Source organism: Drosophila yakuba, chromosome 2R, assembly GCF_016746365.2.
Source record: "Drosophila yakuba strain Tai18E2 chromosome 2R, Prin_Dyak_Tai18E2_2.1, whole genome shotgun sequence".
Taxonomy (NCBI): domain Eukaryota; kingdom Metazoa; phylum Arthropoda; class Insecta; order Diptera; family Drosophilidae; genus Drosophila; species Drosophila yakuba.
In genome coordinates this window covers 5,474,162-5,490,873 of record NC_052528.2, presented here as the reverse complement: position 1 = coordinate 5,490,873, position 16,712 = coordinate 5,474,162, and the positions used below count along the sequence as shown (strand labels likewise).

Here is a 16,712-nt window from a genome sequence, read left to right as displayed (position 1 = left end):
TATCCTTCCTGCTTAGCCGCTGGATTGCGGGCGGAATATTGGAGCTGGTGTGGTGGAAGGCCCCGAGGATTTCTTGCCTGAGAAAAGAAATTGTAAATTTTCGTAAAGGAAGTTTGAATTACGGGCACTTTTTCTGCCTTTTGTTGGAGAAGGCCCCTCCCCCACATCCCCACATCCCCCTGCCGTTTTTGTGTCCTGCCATATCAAGCAATGTCTATAACTAGATATGTGGCAAGTGTAGGAGTGTGTATTGTGTATGGCTTTCACTTGCTGAACTCTTATAGGTGGGAATAAAGTCCCTGTTTGCCGGGAATACAGGGTGACAGACTCATTAGTTTTGTTCAAAAAAATTCGATACAGCTTAAAATGTATATTCGAGGAAAATTTCAAATACGTCCTCATATTTATCGTAGTTTTTATACTTCAATTTAAGTGAACTGGTCTGTTGAAGGAAATATACTGTGTAATGCCATTTAAGGCAAATATGAAATGAATAAGTAAGATATTTACTTTTTAAACTGCCCTTCAAGTTAAAAGGTATAAATAATTTTTAAAAGCTTACTAGGTGCCATTTCAAAGATCCTGTAACTTCACACTCGTTCAAGCATCTTGCACACCCATTTTCGAACGGCAGTTAGTTAGTTTTTGTTTGAGTAAAATCAACGCCGTATTGTAGACATTGTTAAGGATTCTGAAAATTTTATAATTAATTTTCTGGTTAACATGTTTTTCGTATGTGTAAATATGCGCACAATCCATACAATACCAGGGGGGTAAGGCCTGCTGGTTGCTGGGTAAAGTTCAGGAAGTGTGTTTACAAAGAAAATCCTTTTGTACAAGTATCAGATTCCTGTGCTGATTAAAGAGCAGCCAACAAAGGGTTCGGCTGGGAGGGCTAGAACATCTAGAACAACCCATGCGAGAATATTTATTAAAAATTTAAATATTATAAATGATTTGCCACATGCTACTCATTGCCACGCTCATATCCTGTTTAAGTTTCTTGCTGCGAGTAAAGGCAGGATAGGTAAGGGAATCGATGCGAAGGGCACTGCTTTCTTGTGGCGCCATGACTTTACAAGATCCCGAGTCGACTCATTGCTATATTAACCATTAAGGCATTTTAAATCCAGACGCCGCCTTTCCCCCCGCTTTTAAGTTTTCAACGTCATTTACTTCGTTTCAATTCAATTTGAAATTCAAACTCTTTTTGGCGGCTGCCGCTGCCGCTGTTTCTGGCGTTGATGTTCCCGACTTGGGATTTATAAACTGAGTGAGTGACATGACCATGACTATATAGTAGGTAGCTAAACTGCTGAATCACCGATTCGACGGACTGCCAAATGGCATTATTGTACATATCGGGAAGATGTTTTTCTGTTTTCTGTTTCGCTTTTCTGGTTTTTCTTTTTTATCCATTGTGCGCGAGTTCAACTCTTCGATTCTTTTCCTTTTCCTCCTGCAGTTGTCGTTGTCCTTTTATTTTTCCTAGCCGTCATCCATTCATGTGATCCATCTTAATTCTTTCGGCATTCGTCATCGGTTTTTCTTGTTCTTGTTCTTTTTTTTTGTCAAAATCCATTGCGCCGGTTCCACACTTGGCTCTGCATTTTAATTTGTCAGCGATTTTCCTTTCAATTTTATTTTCCTCAACCAAAACACGGATATTGCATAGCATTGGGCGCCCTGCCAGCTTCTGATCGATGACGTTTTTATTTGCCATATGCGCGTGAGAGTATGTGCGTGATGGATGGCTTTCCGGGGGGCGGGGTGGCGGGGACTTAGAGCCGAAATTTAATTTAAATTGAAAGTGTTACGCGCTAGTGATGGCCAATAAAAAATATGTCAAACTGACGGGCTTAAAAAAAGTAATAGGGTTTATTTAAGGTGTTTAACTTTTCGGGTAATCTTAATAGTATACTACAAAGTTTTAACGAAGGAAAACCGCAACCCAATTCAGTATATTTTTATCTAATCTTTCGAGTTCCTCGACTATCAGATACCTGTCGCTCGTGCTCCTTGCAGCCAAGCGATCAAGAGCATACGTACTTCGTATATACGATGAATATAGGGTTAAAATCGCTTTCTTTTAGGCCTTACACAATATTAAAAGAACCTTTGAATTTACAAGTAACGGGTATAAAAACTATAGCAATACCATAGAATATTTTCCTATGCACCTATTTGATTCCCTAGATTTTTTGATGTTTTGTAAGGGATATATATGAACAAAAGTGTTCCAAATTGTAAACCACACTTATTTCTCACGGAATTGGCATAATGAAGTTCCGAGGCTAACAATTCATCGATTTCGATTTCGTTTGGCTGAGAAAAGACGAACTTGCAACTGGGCTGCGTGTCAATATATCACGATTATGTCAGTCGCTTGTGTTTGTTACCCAGCAGGCGGTCACTTTGTACCCATTGTGGAGTTCGAAGGGGCATTCAGTTGGGGACTGGGGACTTGGGGATTTGCGTGCGCACGCGTACAGCGCCAAATCGAATTAAATGTGATGCACCAGCAAATGATAATTCAATTTTTTTGCGGTGCTGACTGGGAGGGGGGAATACCTGAGAATCCGTAGATTCAATTTGTCCAACTGTTTTGGCCCACAAAGCAACAGCACACACGCTCTTCCATTTGGCAAGTTGGCAGTTCGATTTGCAACCAAATGAGAAATCTCTTCTGGACACGCAACCCGATCAGAAATGTGGGGGATAAGGCCCCTGGCAAGTAACTGATGAAACTGATGATGTCAAAGTGTTCCAGTCGCTGTAGACTTTGATTTTTTGGCAAATCATTGCCGTAATCTCTCAGCTGCTGTCAGTCGGAAAAGCGATTGAATGAATCAAGGGTAACCATACATACATATGTACGTTGCCCAATTGTTAAGCAATTTATGCAAACAGCGATTCCCCTTTTCCCATATGATTTTCCATTCTCTCGGCGTTTTCGCCTGTCAAATTTGCCAAATCACGATGACGTATCGCTAGACCACGCTTGACATTAACGTTTTTTGGTATCAGCGAAAAAAGGGTTGCATACTAATTCCTATTCCTGAATGGAAAATAAGGGTATGGTTGCCTTGCCAAGGGAGAGATAAGAATGCGTATGCACTGATTGAGTTTAGCAGTTGATGGGTTATGGGAAATGATTTTATTATGTATCATAAGCTCTGCAACTTGAGTAAATTTACGACAAGCCACAAGAAGTCATTCCTTGGAAGTAAATGCTTGTTAAATTTTGCAGTTATTTGATTAGGTCTTACTTAAGGCCTAATATATTTAGCTCGAGAGTTATTTCACACATATGTACATATGATAATCAAAATAAAAGAAAGAGCTTTTTTTCGAGCTCATTCCATTTGTAAATCAAGGAAACCAACTCTCCCCAAAGCGAATTCTCTGCCATCTCGGCTATGTTTACAAGCTAAATGAGGAATTGCCTTTTGGGGGACGGACGGACGATATCTACGATATTTAACGATTGCCCGCTTAGTGTTTATTTGTGCATCTAAACATTTTTAATGGCAAATCGCACGATCCGCCCGAGAACAGTGCCAGTTGGCCCCTGGAAATCCAAATCGGAATCCCACCCAGCGTGGGTGGTTTTTGATTTTAATGATACACGGGGCAAGTATTTTTTGAGTTATTGCGCATAGTGTGCACAGTGCGTAATAAAAATCCTCGGCCCGGACTCTCGACTCTCGATGTGTGTGCACTGTAGTGAAGTTTTTATTGTTTCTCTGACGATTTAATTAAATTTCCAAAGCGTGCCGCCATTCGATGCGATGTTGATGCGATGTTGATGTGGATGTTGATGTTGATGCGTTGATGCTGTTAGTTGGCCATTTAGTTGCAGCGTTTTATTTGTTTGCTTTAGGCGCGTCGTCATCCCCGTCGCCCTCTAATTCCTTTCAATTCGTAGCCCCATATTCCAGTTTTGTCTCGATTCAAATGCAATTTCACACGTTTCTTAATTTTTGCATTTTAGTGCCGCAATCAAAAGTTTGGCAAATGTTTATGTACATTCCTCGGTGACCACAAGTCTTTGGCAATTTGTTTGTTATTTCTGTTGCTGCTCCTATATTGTTTAGTTTGTAATACTGTCCAATTTGAAAATACCTCAGAAAGCCGCAAGAAAGATCTATGAAATATGTAGGAAATTCATTGCAACTTAAGTGTTTCAAAATACCAAGTCAAACCTTGAGGACTATACCTAAAGTATTTTAATATAAAGAACAGGTTTTCCAAAACTCAAATGACTGAACTAAATATTTCGGAATTACTGTGTTTAAATTCAGCTTAATATTTCTTATTATTTGTCAAATGCATACCTCTTAGTTATTACCGATTTAACCAATTTTTTGTAATAGAGCCAATGTGCCCACTTATAGCATTAACTTATAACCCTTAGCTTCGATCGCTCTCCACCATTTTTCACATCCCATCGAAAGCCATATAACTCATGGAGCCACACACGTTTCTTCATTAAATTCCACGTGTTTATTTGTTTAAACTAACCTTTTATGAGGCAGTGGCGCTACATCTAGCCGCAGACACACACAACGATGTATATATATATACATATATGTACGTCGGGGCGTCGGGTTATCACATCGGTCTATATAGAGTCGCCTCTGCTGCTGACAGCTAATTGAATTTAATTGGTGCGAACAGAAAACTACGCGAAATATAAACAAAACTTTTGTTTTTTGTGTAGCATAATTTTATGAGTTGTTTATTTCGTTAAACAAGAATAACCTTAACTTGTTATGGCACATTTTTATTGTCGCTTGTTTATGAAAAAAAAAAAACAAAGGCAAAACAGTAAGGCGCAAAATGCAGCTAAAGCTGAGGCCTTTTATTTTGGCATTCAAAATAATTGTGGTCAGACGAATTCACGATCTGGGCGTTAAAAATCTATAAACGTATCTCTGCTCTGCACGATGACGGTATACCCTATATGGAAGTGCAAGGTATATTTACAAAGTGAACAAGATAATTAGGGGGATACCCTACAGTTTTACTTCGAAAATAAATACTTAGCAAAGTGTGGGAGTTTTAATAGCTTAGCCCTACTATAGGTTTCATATAAGTGCGGGCTCTGATTACTCGAAAACGTAGTATAAGGATTATTATAAACCTGAGTTTAAAGCTTTTGTTTCAATGCAGAGCATTTTAAGTTCTTTGGTTTTAAGTGGAACCATGTTACCAGCAACCCCCACCAGTCTCAGTCGATGTTGTGGCGCCACTTGGCCATGGTCCACGTCAATGATCGTTATCTGTAAATCATTTTGTGTGACAACCCGCTGACAATTGGTGGAGGATCTTCGGGACGAGCTACAGCAGGAGAATACAGCTCAATTGGGATGGCCTGAAGCTGAAGCTCTCAAGTTCTCAAGTTCTCAAGTTCTCATTTCTCAGGTCTCAGTTTCTCTAACGAAGTCCCTTAACGACGAATGCCTTGTACGGACTCATATACGAACATAAAGTCGAGTGGCTTATTTAAAATTAACAAAGCAATAAAAATGCAAACTCAAGGCAAGCAGAGGGCGATAACAATGTGGGAGAGAAAGGAGAATGAGACCTGGAAATGGCCTGCAGTAAAATAAGTTCATTGTGGGTATAAGCCAAATTGAGCGGCCGCAGTCTGTGATACTTAGTCATTCTAATACCAAATTCAGGCGATTGCAAAAACTAAAGCAACTTTTCCAAGGAAATCTTTATCGGCACGGTCAGCTTATCATATCGGTGACTAACAAACCCAAATCCCTGACCAGTCCACATGCATTTTCTTATCGCCATCATCACTTTTTCGAACCGGCCAAAACAATGCAACGCGCAATCAGCGACACTTCATCGACCAGCAAAAAAAAAAAACTAACTAAGCAAACTGCAAAAGGCGCAGTGGGGAAAACGAAAACACAGAAATAAACAAAAGGACACAGCGCGTAATGAGGGCGAAAATATCTTTATTTAAAGACCAGCCAGCGACTGGACTGGCTTCCTTGGAAGACAGAAGTCCCTGACCCTCCTGACCCTCCTGACTCCCAGTTCCCAGTTCCCAGTTGGCATCCGTGGTGCAAGCAGCATATTTGTCATTCGCAGGGAGCTCCAGGCGGCGATATGGCCCGGGGCAATAATCATGAACAGATCTTGTAGACGCCGCCATGGACCAAATGCTCCTTAATTAGATGGGGCGACAAGCCTAAAGAAATCCGGGAGCTGGTCCGCAGCTTTGTCCCCGTCCTCGTCCCCGTCCCCAGCCTAGTAACACGATCATCGATATATGCAAGTTGCTTACACTCGAAAATATAAGCTTTTTTTTAATATTAACAATTATGTTAATGCTTTCTTAAAAGTACATTATTTGTATCCAGTTGTTCAGCAAGAACACAGATAATTGTTATTTCAATTAAAGCATAAGAGCGTATTGTGTAGTACAGAGCTGCAATTGTATTCGGTTTTCTTCCCAGTGCATTGTGACTTAGCTCTGTTTGGGGATACATTATGGAACGGTGGCCAAAACAATGCCGTGTTTACAACTTGTAAGCCATGCAAGTGGCATGCTCCTGCCCACCCCCTTCCCTGTCACCATCTAGCCAATATAGTTACCCAAAACACATGCCCTTTGGGCCCTTAACTCGGAGTCTGGGAAGCTGCCTCGAGCTGGCCAAGTCTCGACTTCTGCCACTAATGGCATATTTTGCATTCCAATAAGGCATTGCGCCAATTGCAAATAATTCCAAGTGTATAGCCAAGTGTATAGTCAGCTTAATAAGATCACGATTCCCAGATAAGCCGCCTAGATAGCAACTAGGTCTTCCAGCGGGCTCCAAGCTCCAAGCTCCAAGGGTTTGAATTTGGTTAACAGTGGCTAGGGTAAGTGTGGGAGACCCAGTCACACGGCGTATTCATAAGAAGGAAGTTTTCCAGCTGGCCAGAGATTATTAGATAAACGGAGAGGGCAGTTTGATACTTCAGGTCGTGCTTTTTGATTTAATATCTCAGAGAGAGGTTTAGAAAAATATATTGATTGAAATATGGAGTTTAACTTTGATTCAATTCGAAGTGTTTTTTCATTACTGAAATTCTTATCAGCATATAGAAAACAAACCTACATTATTAACAAAACCCTAATATATATAAATTTAAGAGGAAATCTCTATTTTCATTACCTTGACATGGAGAATAATTGGATATCCCATCTCCTATTTCCAGTCCCTATAGAAGGGTATTCCCAAGTTATTAGGCTCGTGGATTTTGACCAAGAAACAATAACTTAATTTAGTTGTTATTTAGTTACATCGTGTTGCTGTCGTCGCCAGTTGAGGCAGTAAAGGAAGTCGAGGCAGTCGGCCCAGACACCCCCGATCCGGGTCCTTGTGGCCACAGTTCACTGTAGTGGCAGCCTTTGCATGGTGGTATTTCAGCAATTCTGTAAACAGGGGACACACGGCCCAAAGGGAGCCGTGGTGGAGTACGCATTTGGATCGCGGATCGAGTTTTTCGGAGTCGCGTTGGTAGCGCCAATTACACAAAGCCAAGTCAAGCAGTTCGAACTCTGTGGCGAAATCTGTAAATCTTCGCTGGGGCACAAAAAGAGAGGAAAATCGGCACAGAAAAACCACCGCAAAATGCCATTTGACCAAGATGGGTCCGAGATGATAAAGCGACCGATTCGCCCAGACGTGGGCGCCAAGCAATTCAATGCAAAGGGGCAATTAAACGGGAGAGCAGGGTAACGATGCATTCACAAAAATTATGGGCACCCAGATGGTGTTGAATGGTAACTAATGGTAAATTGAAATTAAATTGGTATTATCGGAATCATCATGAACTTTGCGAATTAATTTACCATGGGTGCCAAAAGATATAGTAAATATTTAAACCTTTTTGTTTGCGTAAATAGTTTATGAATAGTTTGAGAGGCAAACATAACTAAAAACAGAGATAACAACATAATTCTTAAATATTTTTTCGTTCATTTTCATTTGGCTCCTCCTCTTTTCTCTCAGTACATAACTCTTTCCTTTACTCCCCTTCCCATTTCAGGACCAAGCCCATCGAATTAATTTGCGGTGCATTTTAGTTTACAACTTTGTAATTAATTTGCAAAAAGGGACAGACACAGAAGGAGGCCTTTAGCCACCGAAAGGGTGACATTTGTTCCCTCCCAGCTCCGCTCCCCCAACTTTTCATCTGACATTTGCGTGCTGGAGATGTCTTTATGGCCTGGTCTAGAGAAGTCGGCTTAAAGAAGGCGGCTTAGAGAAGTCGGTACTTGATGGCGCGCAGCATGGGGAAGCGATCGTTGGTGCACTGACCACGGAAGTCGTCTTGGGTCAGATCAAAGAGAGCCACTCCTCCGAGATTCCTTACCCTGGCGAACATGGCCTTGCTGGATGCGGAGTCCGGATCATCGTAGCTGATCCAAAGTCCGTGATCTCCATTTTCATCGGCGGCACGGAATGCGTAGCTGCCATAACGTTTTGTGGGATCCAGAACCCGTTTCACTGGAGCACTGGGACCTCTGGCATTGGTATTACCGGGGTTCGGCATCAGCGAGCAGATCTCGGCCCAGTTGAGCAGACCCTCCTTTTTGCTCTGAGGTCCGGCGGGAGCAGGTCCCTGGGTAGAGGGAACCACTGGCATTCCAGAGTCTCCCGAGTCCTTGGTCATCTTCCACGTCCTGCCGTAGGTGGCAATGCCAATGTTTATCTTATTAGCAGGTACTCTTTGCAGTAGCCAGTGCTCCATTTGGAAGTTCAGATTGTAGTGGCCCAAACGGTTTTGGCCAACTGCCTCGTATGTTGGCGCCGAGAAGTCCGCCTCCTCAGGATTGCGCTGCGGAGTCAGGAAGTCGAAAGTTCCCAGGTTGATGAAGTCCAGGCTTGGAGCGATCGAAGGGGCATCGTAGTACCCTGGAAAATGAAAGGTTGTTCTGACACAGTTGTTCCGAAAGCATGAAAAGTCTACAATACTCATTATATAATAACTCATTCCCTAACACTTTCTAAAACATTGTGTTTTAACAGCTGCTTTTGAGAGAGCTAACAACTAAACAAAGTTGGTTATATCAGTAGGTTCCATCGATACCCAACGCAAATAAAGCACTTTTCTGACTCATCAAATTACACCAGATCGTCGGAATGAACAAACTAATTGCCCGTTGCTTGTATACTTACAGCTTGAGTTAACATTTGGCAAAACGGTGAGACTAAGCAGCAGATCATTTTGTTTCAGAGCGGCACTCAAATCCTTGATCAGAGCAGTCACCTGTCCTTTGTGCGTTTCCGAATCAGTATCCACAATAAAATCACCGGTGAAGAACTTCTTGAAACTCTTCCAGGCAGAGCCAACATCCCCGTGAACCTTCCGGGGCTTATTTCTTGGCAGTTGGAGAGCCAGGTCCAGACCATCGAAATTATAACGCCTCACCAAATCCCGAGCGGACTCGATGAAACGTCTGTGGCCTTGCTGCCCGGATTCCAGGAGCTTTATATACTGGTTACCCTCATTCGTATCGGCATCTCCACCAACGCTCAAGAGGAACTTGATGTGGGGATAGCGTTCCTTTAAACTGGAGACCTGGGCTAGATGACGCTGCTCGAGGTCCAATCGCTTGTTAATGCTCTGCATTTCATAGTTATCGGCATTAACACCCGCATAGCCGTAGACCAAATGGGTGCAAAACTGCAGGGCCAGCTCCATGTCGGTCATCGAGAACTGAGCCAGGCCTGCAATGGGGTATACACATGTTGATAACTATACAAATAGTATGTTTTTCCAAATGGGAATACTTACCCTGACGCTGGAAGCCCTGCGAGTCATAGAAGCAAACCAGATTAGGAGCGGCACTCACTTTAAATTGAGCCAAAACCGCCAGACTGAGTGCCAAACTGAGCCACAGAGAGCCAGTCATCTTTGTAAAGAGATACACCCGGAGAGCTCTACGCAGTCAAAACAAATACTATATACTTTGGAGGTGCTACTTGGCAATGCGGTCCGTCGCCGGCGAGATGCGAAACCAAACTGAATTCGAAATGACACTTAGCACGGGAATTGGAATAAATATGGGCGGGCAGTGGAGCTTTTCAGTGGAACCACCTCCGCGCGATTCCCCGTAGTGAATAGAAAACCCCAGACAAACAATAGCGAACGCAATTCGTGGGTATCATTATCAACGAAATTCAACGAAATTGTTTGTCTCAAGTGCCAGCTGACATCGAGTTCAATGAGATCACCTCTCGGCTCGGTAATTTACACAAAAAAAGGACAGATTATACGTCTTTCTCGAGATTATGCCCACCGACTCATAGTTTAAATAGGCTAATTCTACGGGTAGTGATAAGTCTGCACTTTATAAGGTGTTGACGAATTAGCAAGGTCGCTACTGTTCGTTACTCATGCCCAAAATTGTGTAAATATTTTGCTTCGAAATGCTTAAGGGATTGCGGAGGAGCTTACTATGCACACGAGCGATTTATAATTGGTCGTTTTCAAGGTCCAATGAAAAGTGGTACATAACGACTAAGTGCCAAATAAATAAAGTGTACATATATAAAACATACTACGAAAATATATTAATATGTAATAAGAATGTTAAATTCCAATCCTGCAACTTAGTTTTTTATAGAGATAAAAGCTCAAAAACTATAAAAAAAATCAAGGCTTCATATATGTATAAGTGATCATTATTTATTAAAAGTATTAAATGTTTTTTTTTTCGATTTATAGTCGGTATTTGATGGCTCGCAGGATGGGATACTTATCGCCTGAGCATTGTCCCCGGAAATCATCGTAGCTCAGATCGAATAGTGCCACGCCCCCCAGGTTCTTGACGCGGGCGTAGGCTGCCTTGTTGGAGGCCGAGTCGGGATCATCGTAGCTCACCCAAATGCCATCGGTTATCTGACCATCGACGGGGCGATAAGCTATGCCCCCGAATCTCTTGGTGGGATCGGAAATTCTTCGCAGTGGCGAGTCGTTGCCCTTGAGGAATTGATTTTGGGGATTGGACAACTTTCCGCAGATCTCAGCATAGCTGAGTAGTCCGGGTTTCTGGGACTGGGTGCCCTCGGGTGCTGGTCCCTTTGTCTCCGGCACCACAGGAACTCCTTCGAGACCAGAGTCCTTGGTAAGTTTCCAGGCATTGCCATAGGTGGCAACTCCCAAATTGATCTTATTAGCTGGGAATCCCTGAGATAGCCAGTACTCCACCTGGAAATCAGCGTTAAGGTGAGCCAACCGATCCTTCGATCCATCGGGATGGTAGATGGGAGCGCTGTAGTCCGCCTCCTCGGGATTACGAGCTGGAGTCAGGAAGTCGAAGGTGGCCAGGTTCACAAAGTCCACCAAGCCATTCAGAGCGGGAATATCAAAGTACCCTAAAGTCATAATTAACCTAAAGTATAATTACATATTACAATTATTTTGAAATACTTACAAGTGGAGTTTACATTGGGCAGCACAGTCAGACTGAGCAGGAATCCATCAGCTCTTAGGGAGTCTTTTACATCCCTCACCAAGGCGGTAAACTGCTCCTTATGAAGGGCTGAGTGTGGATCCACTATGAAATCGCCGGTGAACAGCTTCTTAATACTCTTCCATGCCAATCCCAGATCCCCGTGAACCTTTTTGGGCTTGTTCTTGGGGAACTGATAGGCCAGATCCAAGCCATCAAAGCCGTAGGTCTTCACCAAGTCATAGGCCGATCGGATGAATCCCACTTGACGAACCTTCTCGCCCTCCAGCAGATCGATATATTTGTTGGGATGCTCAGGGTCGACGTCATGATCGCCGCCCACGCTCAGCAAAACCTTCAGGTGAGGATACTTTCTCTTGAGGGAGGTCACTTCGGAGAACTGATGCTTGTATATATCCAGGTTCTCGTTCAAACTGTACGCCTGGAGGTTTTCACCTCGTAGTCCAGCGTATCCGTAGACCAAGTGGCTGCAGAATTGCAATGCGATCTCCAGATCGGGATTGAGCAGCTTGCCAAGACCTGCAAAGTGCACAGTTTATATGCGAAAGATGACATATTTAGTATGCAAGCTGCACTCGAGTGACAAATAATCCGAGACTCGGAGTGGTCATTGCTGTGTGATACTATCTGCGCCCAGTGATCGGACACCCAACACTCTCGCTCTCGGTTGAAACTACCGGGGAGCGGCGGATCTCCCCCTGACCACCACCCCCTCTCGGATGCTGATCCATTGTCTCGTCGACTTCGGTGGCTTAATTGAACGCCAACAGTGTGAGCGCAGCGAGCGGTTTATTATTGTTCGACTCGGGTGCAGAGCACAGTGGGTCGCGATGTGTTTAAAGCTTAATAGAAATTTGTTATAAAATAAGGTGGAATGCATACGTGGCAATATACCTTCAGTCATAGGGTCTTCAAAAAATCTAAGATTTTCGGTAATGTCGCCAAAAGATTTATATTCAACTAATTTCCTTTTAACTTCATTATACTCGTTTGAATATTTTTTTTTAAACTTTAACGTGAATGATTTTTTAATTTAATTGCATCAGGGGTTCCCAATCCACCTGCTGGCCAATTTAATTTTCGTTCCATTTTCCCCCTATCCCAGGACACTGTGCAGCGCTGCTGAGTCACTTGGTACTCTGCTTGCCACTTGCTCGGATCGCTGGTGCCAAGTCAGAGTCCGCTGGCGGGGCAGTTGTCGTGCTGGACTCGCTGTGTGTTGAACGCTCTGGTTTTCATTTCGAATGCGTGGGATCAGCTCTATATAGACTTGACTCGTCCGATACCAAATAAAGCCACTAATTGCCATACTTCGAGTATTCAATTCATTACTACTCTTTGGTAAGTTACACCCGCTCAAATGAGCTTGTTAATCCGATCACAATTGCTGCTGTTAATCGCTTTGCAAGCAAAACTCTGCGGGAGAGCCAGTCTCTGTGCTTTATTTAGAAGAAGAAATAAACTGGCCGGATAAGCCACTGACCTCTATAAAACTAGCTTTGGCTCTCTTTATCTCTCCGTTTCGCTCGCCAGGCGATAAGCACTGCAAGCTGAATTGAATTAAATCCCAGTTTTGTTTTGAGTCAGAAATGGTTATGTAACTTAATTAGCATGCTTTTGTTTTCGTTCGTCTGTAAATTTGGCACACGCTACTCAAATGATAGGCTGTATTTTGGTAGGCTTTATATACCATATCAATCTTTCCCCTATTCATTTTTATACCCGTTACTCGTTTTGTGTCATTCTGTTCAAGACGTGGTTTCGTTGGTAAACAAGGTTTTACTAGAATTTCTTGAAGTTGAGTACCTCCAAGCTTTTCAAAATGCATTCTACACCTTGTTTAAATGATAACTACCTTCAACTACTTACAACTTGAGCCGTACAGTTTTCATTAATTGAACAAATTTAAGTCAGGTAAACAACATTTTAGTCTGTAAACTCTCTACGTCGGGTGCTATATAGAAAATGTTAAAACACCTTGAAAAATCGAACTTGTGATCTACGTTTTCTGAAGTAACTGGCATGTTTTGTTGTCATATTCACTTTCTGGAGTACTCCGACCCCCTCACTCACCTTCTCTGGTGTAACTCGAAGAGTCATAGTAGCAGACTAAATTGGAGGCAGCTTCGGTACTTGCCGCAAAGAGGCACGCGACAAACGTAAACCAGATCCACGCCTTCATGGTGCGAGGAATATATCTCTATAGGCACGACCGCAGAGCAAATCAAATGAAATCGAACTGAGACTGGAATCGAAATGGAAACCGAAACCAAAAGCGGAACCCCAGCCCAAGCCGACGACAAAAAGCTTGAGCGGAGCTTTAGGAGAGGTCTGAAGTCGATCTGAAACCGAGCTCATGCTGCCTTACTTATTCTCGCAATGACTTAATTGTGTACACAGAAGTTAATGACGACGATTGCGACGAGGCAGACGCAGGGTCAAAACGTTGAGACCTCTAAAAGTAAAAAATAAAAAAACAAGCCATTAATCTTAAAACATTGAAACGCGCTTGCTGATTAGAATCCGAAAACAGTATTTTCGATTTATTTCGCAAGTACACATGTAGAACTAAATGTGGTGGTAATACCCGTCTATAAATCATGATTTACTTTATCACACGCACTTTATAATTCAGTTTTTGAAGTACGTACACAGAATGTCTGAGAGTTAAATTTACTATCCGCTCAAAACATTTTATTTTGGTCTTTTAAGTATTTTTGAAACTATTATCAACAAATTGTATTTGGACATTATTGTAAAGTAAATCAAATTCGTTTTTGTTTCAGTAATTCCTTTTTCCATAAACATAGTAAACCAAAAACCATTTAATATTTGTACATCAAATGAAAAATTTATTTAAAATCTTAGAAGACTATTAGCAATAACTAACAAATTATCTATCCCATAAAGTACTTTATCGATCGCACAATGGGGAACTTTTGCCCAGTGCAAAGTCCACGGAAGTCATCGTAACTTAAATCAAAAATGGCAACTCCTCCGAGTCCTTTACCCTTGGCATATGCCGCCTTGATTCCAGCAAAATCCGGATCATCGAAGCTCAGCCAAACGCCAAAATCTCCATTATCATCCGCAGGTCGGAGGGCGTAGTTTCCGTATTTCTGTGTGAGATCTGTGACCTTGCGGAGCGGAGCCATTTCTCCTCTATATTGAGCGGATGCGTTCTGCGACAACTTGGAGCAAATCTCCGGCCAACTGAGTAAGCCGTCAGCACTCTGGATTTGTATTCCGCCGGGTGCAGCTCCACATGTCTCTTGAACAATGGGAGCTCCACTGAGTCCGGATCCCTTCGATAGTTTCCAAGCCCTCCCATAACTGGCTATTCCCAGGTTCAACTTCTGGCCGGGACAATTATTCTGCAGCCAGTAATTAACCTGAAACTCCACATTCGAGTGCGGCAAGCGATTCTGCTCGTCCTGGAAGAAAATCGGAGCTGTGAAGTCCGCCTCCTCCGGATTTCGTACTGGGGTGAGAAAGTCGAAGGCAGCCAGGTTGATATATTCGAACTGGGGATGCAGTTTGGGGACATCAAAGTACCCTGCAAAAAGGTTGATAAAATTGTTTCTACTACATGCAACAAAAATAATGGATATATATATGTATGTATATATATAATTGATTACACTTACAAGTGGAGTTTACATTGGGCAGGACTGTCAGAGACAGCATGAGATTGGCAGAACGAAATGCATTCTTTAGGTTCCCCACCAGATCGGTAAACTGTGACTTGTGCTGTTCCGCCAGAGGATCCACAACAAAGTCACCAGTGAAGAGCTTCTTGAATGACTTCCAGTAAGTTCCCAGGGATCCGTGGACTTTTCTGGGCTTATTGCGGGGCAACTGGAATGCGAGATCGAGTCCATCGAATCCATTTCTTTTTACCAAAATCATGCTGCTGTCTATAAAGTTCTGCTGAAAAGTGCGATTCGCCTCCAGAAGCTCCACATATTTATTGGGGTGGGCCTCATCCACATCGCGATCTCCACCCACGCTGAGGAGAATTTTCAGTTGGGGAAACTTCTGTCGCAGCGCGGTGATTTCCTTGTAGTAGAACATGTCCAGGTCCACATTCAGACTGAATAGCTCCAGGGTTCCGGCCTTCAGGCCCGCATATCCGTAAACCAAATGGGTGCAGAACTGCAGGGCCAAATCCAGTTCGTGGGTATGCATTTTGGCCAAACCTTGGCGCAAGTACGAGGTGGAGTCATAATAGCAAATCAGATTGCTGGCAGCATGGCTCAGGCTTGTCACACTGAGCAAGCCCAGTAAATAACACAACTGGAATCTCATCTTTTGGCAGAGACCACGTCCTGACTTTATGGCTGATAACTAGCAACTGAAATCCCATTCAAAAGCTTTATAGCTCAGCTGCTGTATTTTTGCTTATCTCACTGTTCTGCCGATGATGCCATTATCTGGTTTCCAGGCATTACGTAGTTCCTGTCAATGCTTTCCGACTTTATTGCGTTTGTTTGTGATGCCCTGTCAGCTAATTCAGTTTCACGAATTGCCGTGACTCAACTTTTAGGGGTCTTTTTTATGGCAATATATTTCACGTTTTTAGCGAGTGTTTTGGATTTTGCAAAGGGTACTGAAATAAACAAAAGTTATATGTTATAAATAATAATTATTGACAAGAACTTAGAAGATAATTGAAGGTTATAATGCAAGTTTTTTAATTAAATAAATCTTTTTTATATGAACTCTTAGAGTACTACAATAAAAATGTATGGTTTACTATTTTGAATTAATCATTAAAACGCAGTTTTTAGTGCTTATGTGTTGTGGTGCTTTTAACAACTGTATATATAATACAGTTGATACCAACAGGAATTCAATATCTTCGATACATAGCCATAGCTTACTTCATGATCTACCTCTTTTTACGCATCATCATCGCTGTCGACATTTGGCTCCTGATGAAGGTGAAAGACTTTCAATTAGCTGACCCGAACCGCTCCAAAAGAGCCGACTCTCGAGTGGAGGACAACCTGCTGGGCTGCCGGATCTTCGGCAGCTGGTTTGGGCACACGGGGAGGCACTTAAATCAGGAATCAATTGAAGCATTAAATACCCCAAACAAAGCAGCGAAAGATGGTCCTTGGGCAGAAGTCGAAATGGGACAGCTAATGACGACAGTCACAACAAAGCGATGGGGATGGATCTCTGATCCGATGTACTCAGGGATCTACTCTCGTACGAC

The 16,712-nt window shown here is 42.7% G+C and overlaps 4 protein-coding genes across 5 annotated transcripts in view; 1 reads left to right on the top strand and 3 right to left on the bottom strand.

The window, feature by feature from the left end:
* Positions 1 to 7,896: 7,896 nt before the first annotated feature.
* LOC6529417 (chitinase-like protein Idgf3) lies at positions 7,897 to 10,045 on the bottom strand. Its single transcript, XM_002090385.4, has 3 exons — positions 9,811 to 10,045; positions 9,192 to 9,743; positions 7,897 to 8,927 (listed from the first exon to the last, which is right to left on the bottom strand). Exons 1-3 carry the CDS (start codon positions 9,926 to 9,928, stop codon positions 8,272 to 8,274), a joined length of 1,326 nt encoding a protein of 441 aa, XP_002090421.1. The 5' UTR covers positions 9,929 to 10,045; the 3' UTR covers positions 7,897 to 8,271.
* A 639-nt stretch (positions 10,046 to 10,684) lies between these two features.
* On the bottom strand, positions 10,685 to 13,744 carry LOC6529416 (chitinase-like protein Idgf2). Its single transcript, XM_002090384.4, has 3 exons — positions 13,565 to 13,744; positions 11,453 to 12,010; positions 10,685 to 11,393 (listed from the first exon to the last, which is right to left on the bottom strand). The coding sequence occupies exons 1-3, from the start codon at positions 13,671 to 13,673 to the stop codon at positions 10,738 to 10,740; spliced, it is 1,323 nt and encodes a 440-aa protein (XP_002090420.1). The 5' UTR covers positions 13,674 to 13,744; the 3' UTR covers positions 10,685 to 10,737.
* The window catches only part of LOC6529412, a 48,843-nt gene continuing 44,797 nt past the window's right edge, over positions 12,667 to 16,712 (top strand). The window contains exon 1 of one of the 2 annotated variants that reach the window (XM_039373417.2): positions 12,667 to 12,832. The gene's annotated coding sequence lies outside the window, so the exon portion shown is untranslated. The remainder of the gene's footprint in view (positions 12,833 to 16,712) is intronic. The other variant, XM_002090381.4, reaches the window with a different exon arrangement.
* LOC6529415 (chitinase-like protein Idgf1) lies at positions 14,316 to 15,847 on the bottom strand. Its single transcript, XM_002090383.4, has 2 exons — positions 15,139 to 15,847; positions 14,316 to 15,047 (listed from the first exon to the last, which is right to left on the bottom strand). Exons 1-2 carry the CDS (start codon positions 15,797 to 15,799, stop codon positions 14,389 to 14,391), a joined length of 1,320 nt encoding a protein of 439 aa, XP_002090419.1. The 5' UTR covers positions 15,800 to 15,847; the 3' UTR covers positions 14,316 to 14,388.

What these genes read in the sequence shown, in the direction of transcription:
- LOC6529417 (XM_002090385.4), bottom strand. Translation starts at nt 9,928, where the DNA reads ATGACTGGCTCTCTGTGGCTCAGTTTGGCACTCAGTCTGGCGGTTTTG. An exon ending in GCAGGGCTTCCAGCGTCAGG is followed by an intron (nt 9,744 to 9,810) that starts GTAAGTATTCCC and finishes ACCCCATTGCAG; the next exon opens with GCCTGGCTCAGTTCTCGATG. An exon ending in GCCAAATGTTAACTCAAGCT is followed by an intron (nt 8,928 to 9,191) that starts GTAAGTATACAA and finishes TTCATTTTCCAG; the next exon opens with GGTACTACGATGCCCCTTCG.
- LOC6529416 (XM_002090384.4), bottom strand. Translation starts at nt 13,673, where the DNA reads ATGAAGGCGTGGATCTGGTTTACGTTTGTCGCGTGCCTCTTTGCGGCA. An exon ending in TTCGAGTTACACCAGAGAAG is followed by an intron (nt 12,011 to 13,564) that starts GTGAGTGAGGGG and finishes TGCACTTTGCAG; the next exon opens with GTCTTGGCAAGCTGCTCAAT. An exon ending in GCCCAATGTAAACTCCACTT is followed by an intron (nt 11,394 to 11,452) that starts GTAAGTATTTCA and finishes TTATGACTTTAG; the next exon opens with GGTACTTTGATATTCCCGCT.
- LOC6529415 (XM_002090383.4), bottom strand. Translation starts at nt 15,799, where the DNA reads ATGAGATTCCAGTTGTGTTATTTACTGGGCTTGCTCAGTGTGACAAGC. An exon ending in GCCCAATGTAAACTCCACTT is followed by an intron (nt 15,048 to 15,138) that starts GTAAGTGTAATC and finishes ACCTTTTTGCAG; the next exon opens with GGTACTTTGATGTCCCCAAA.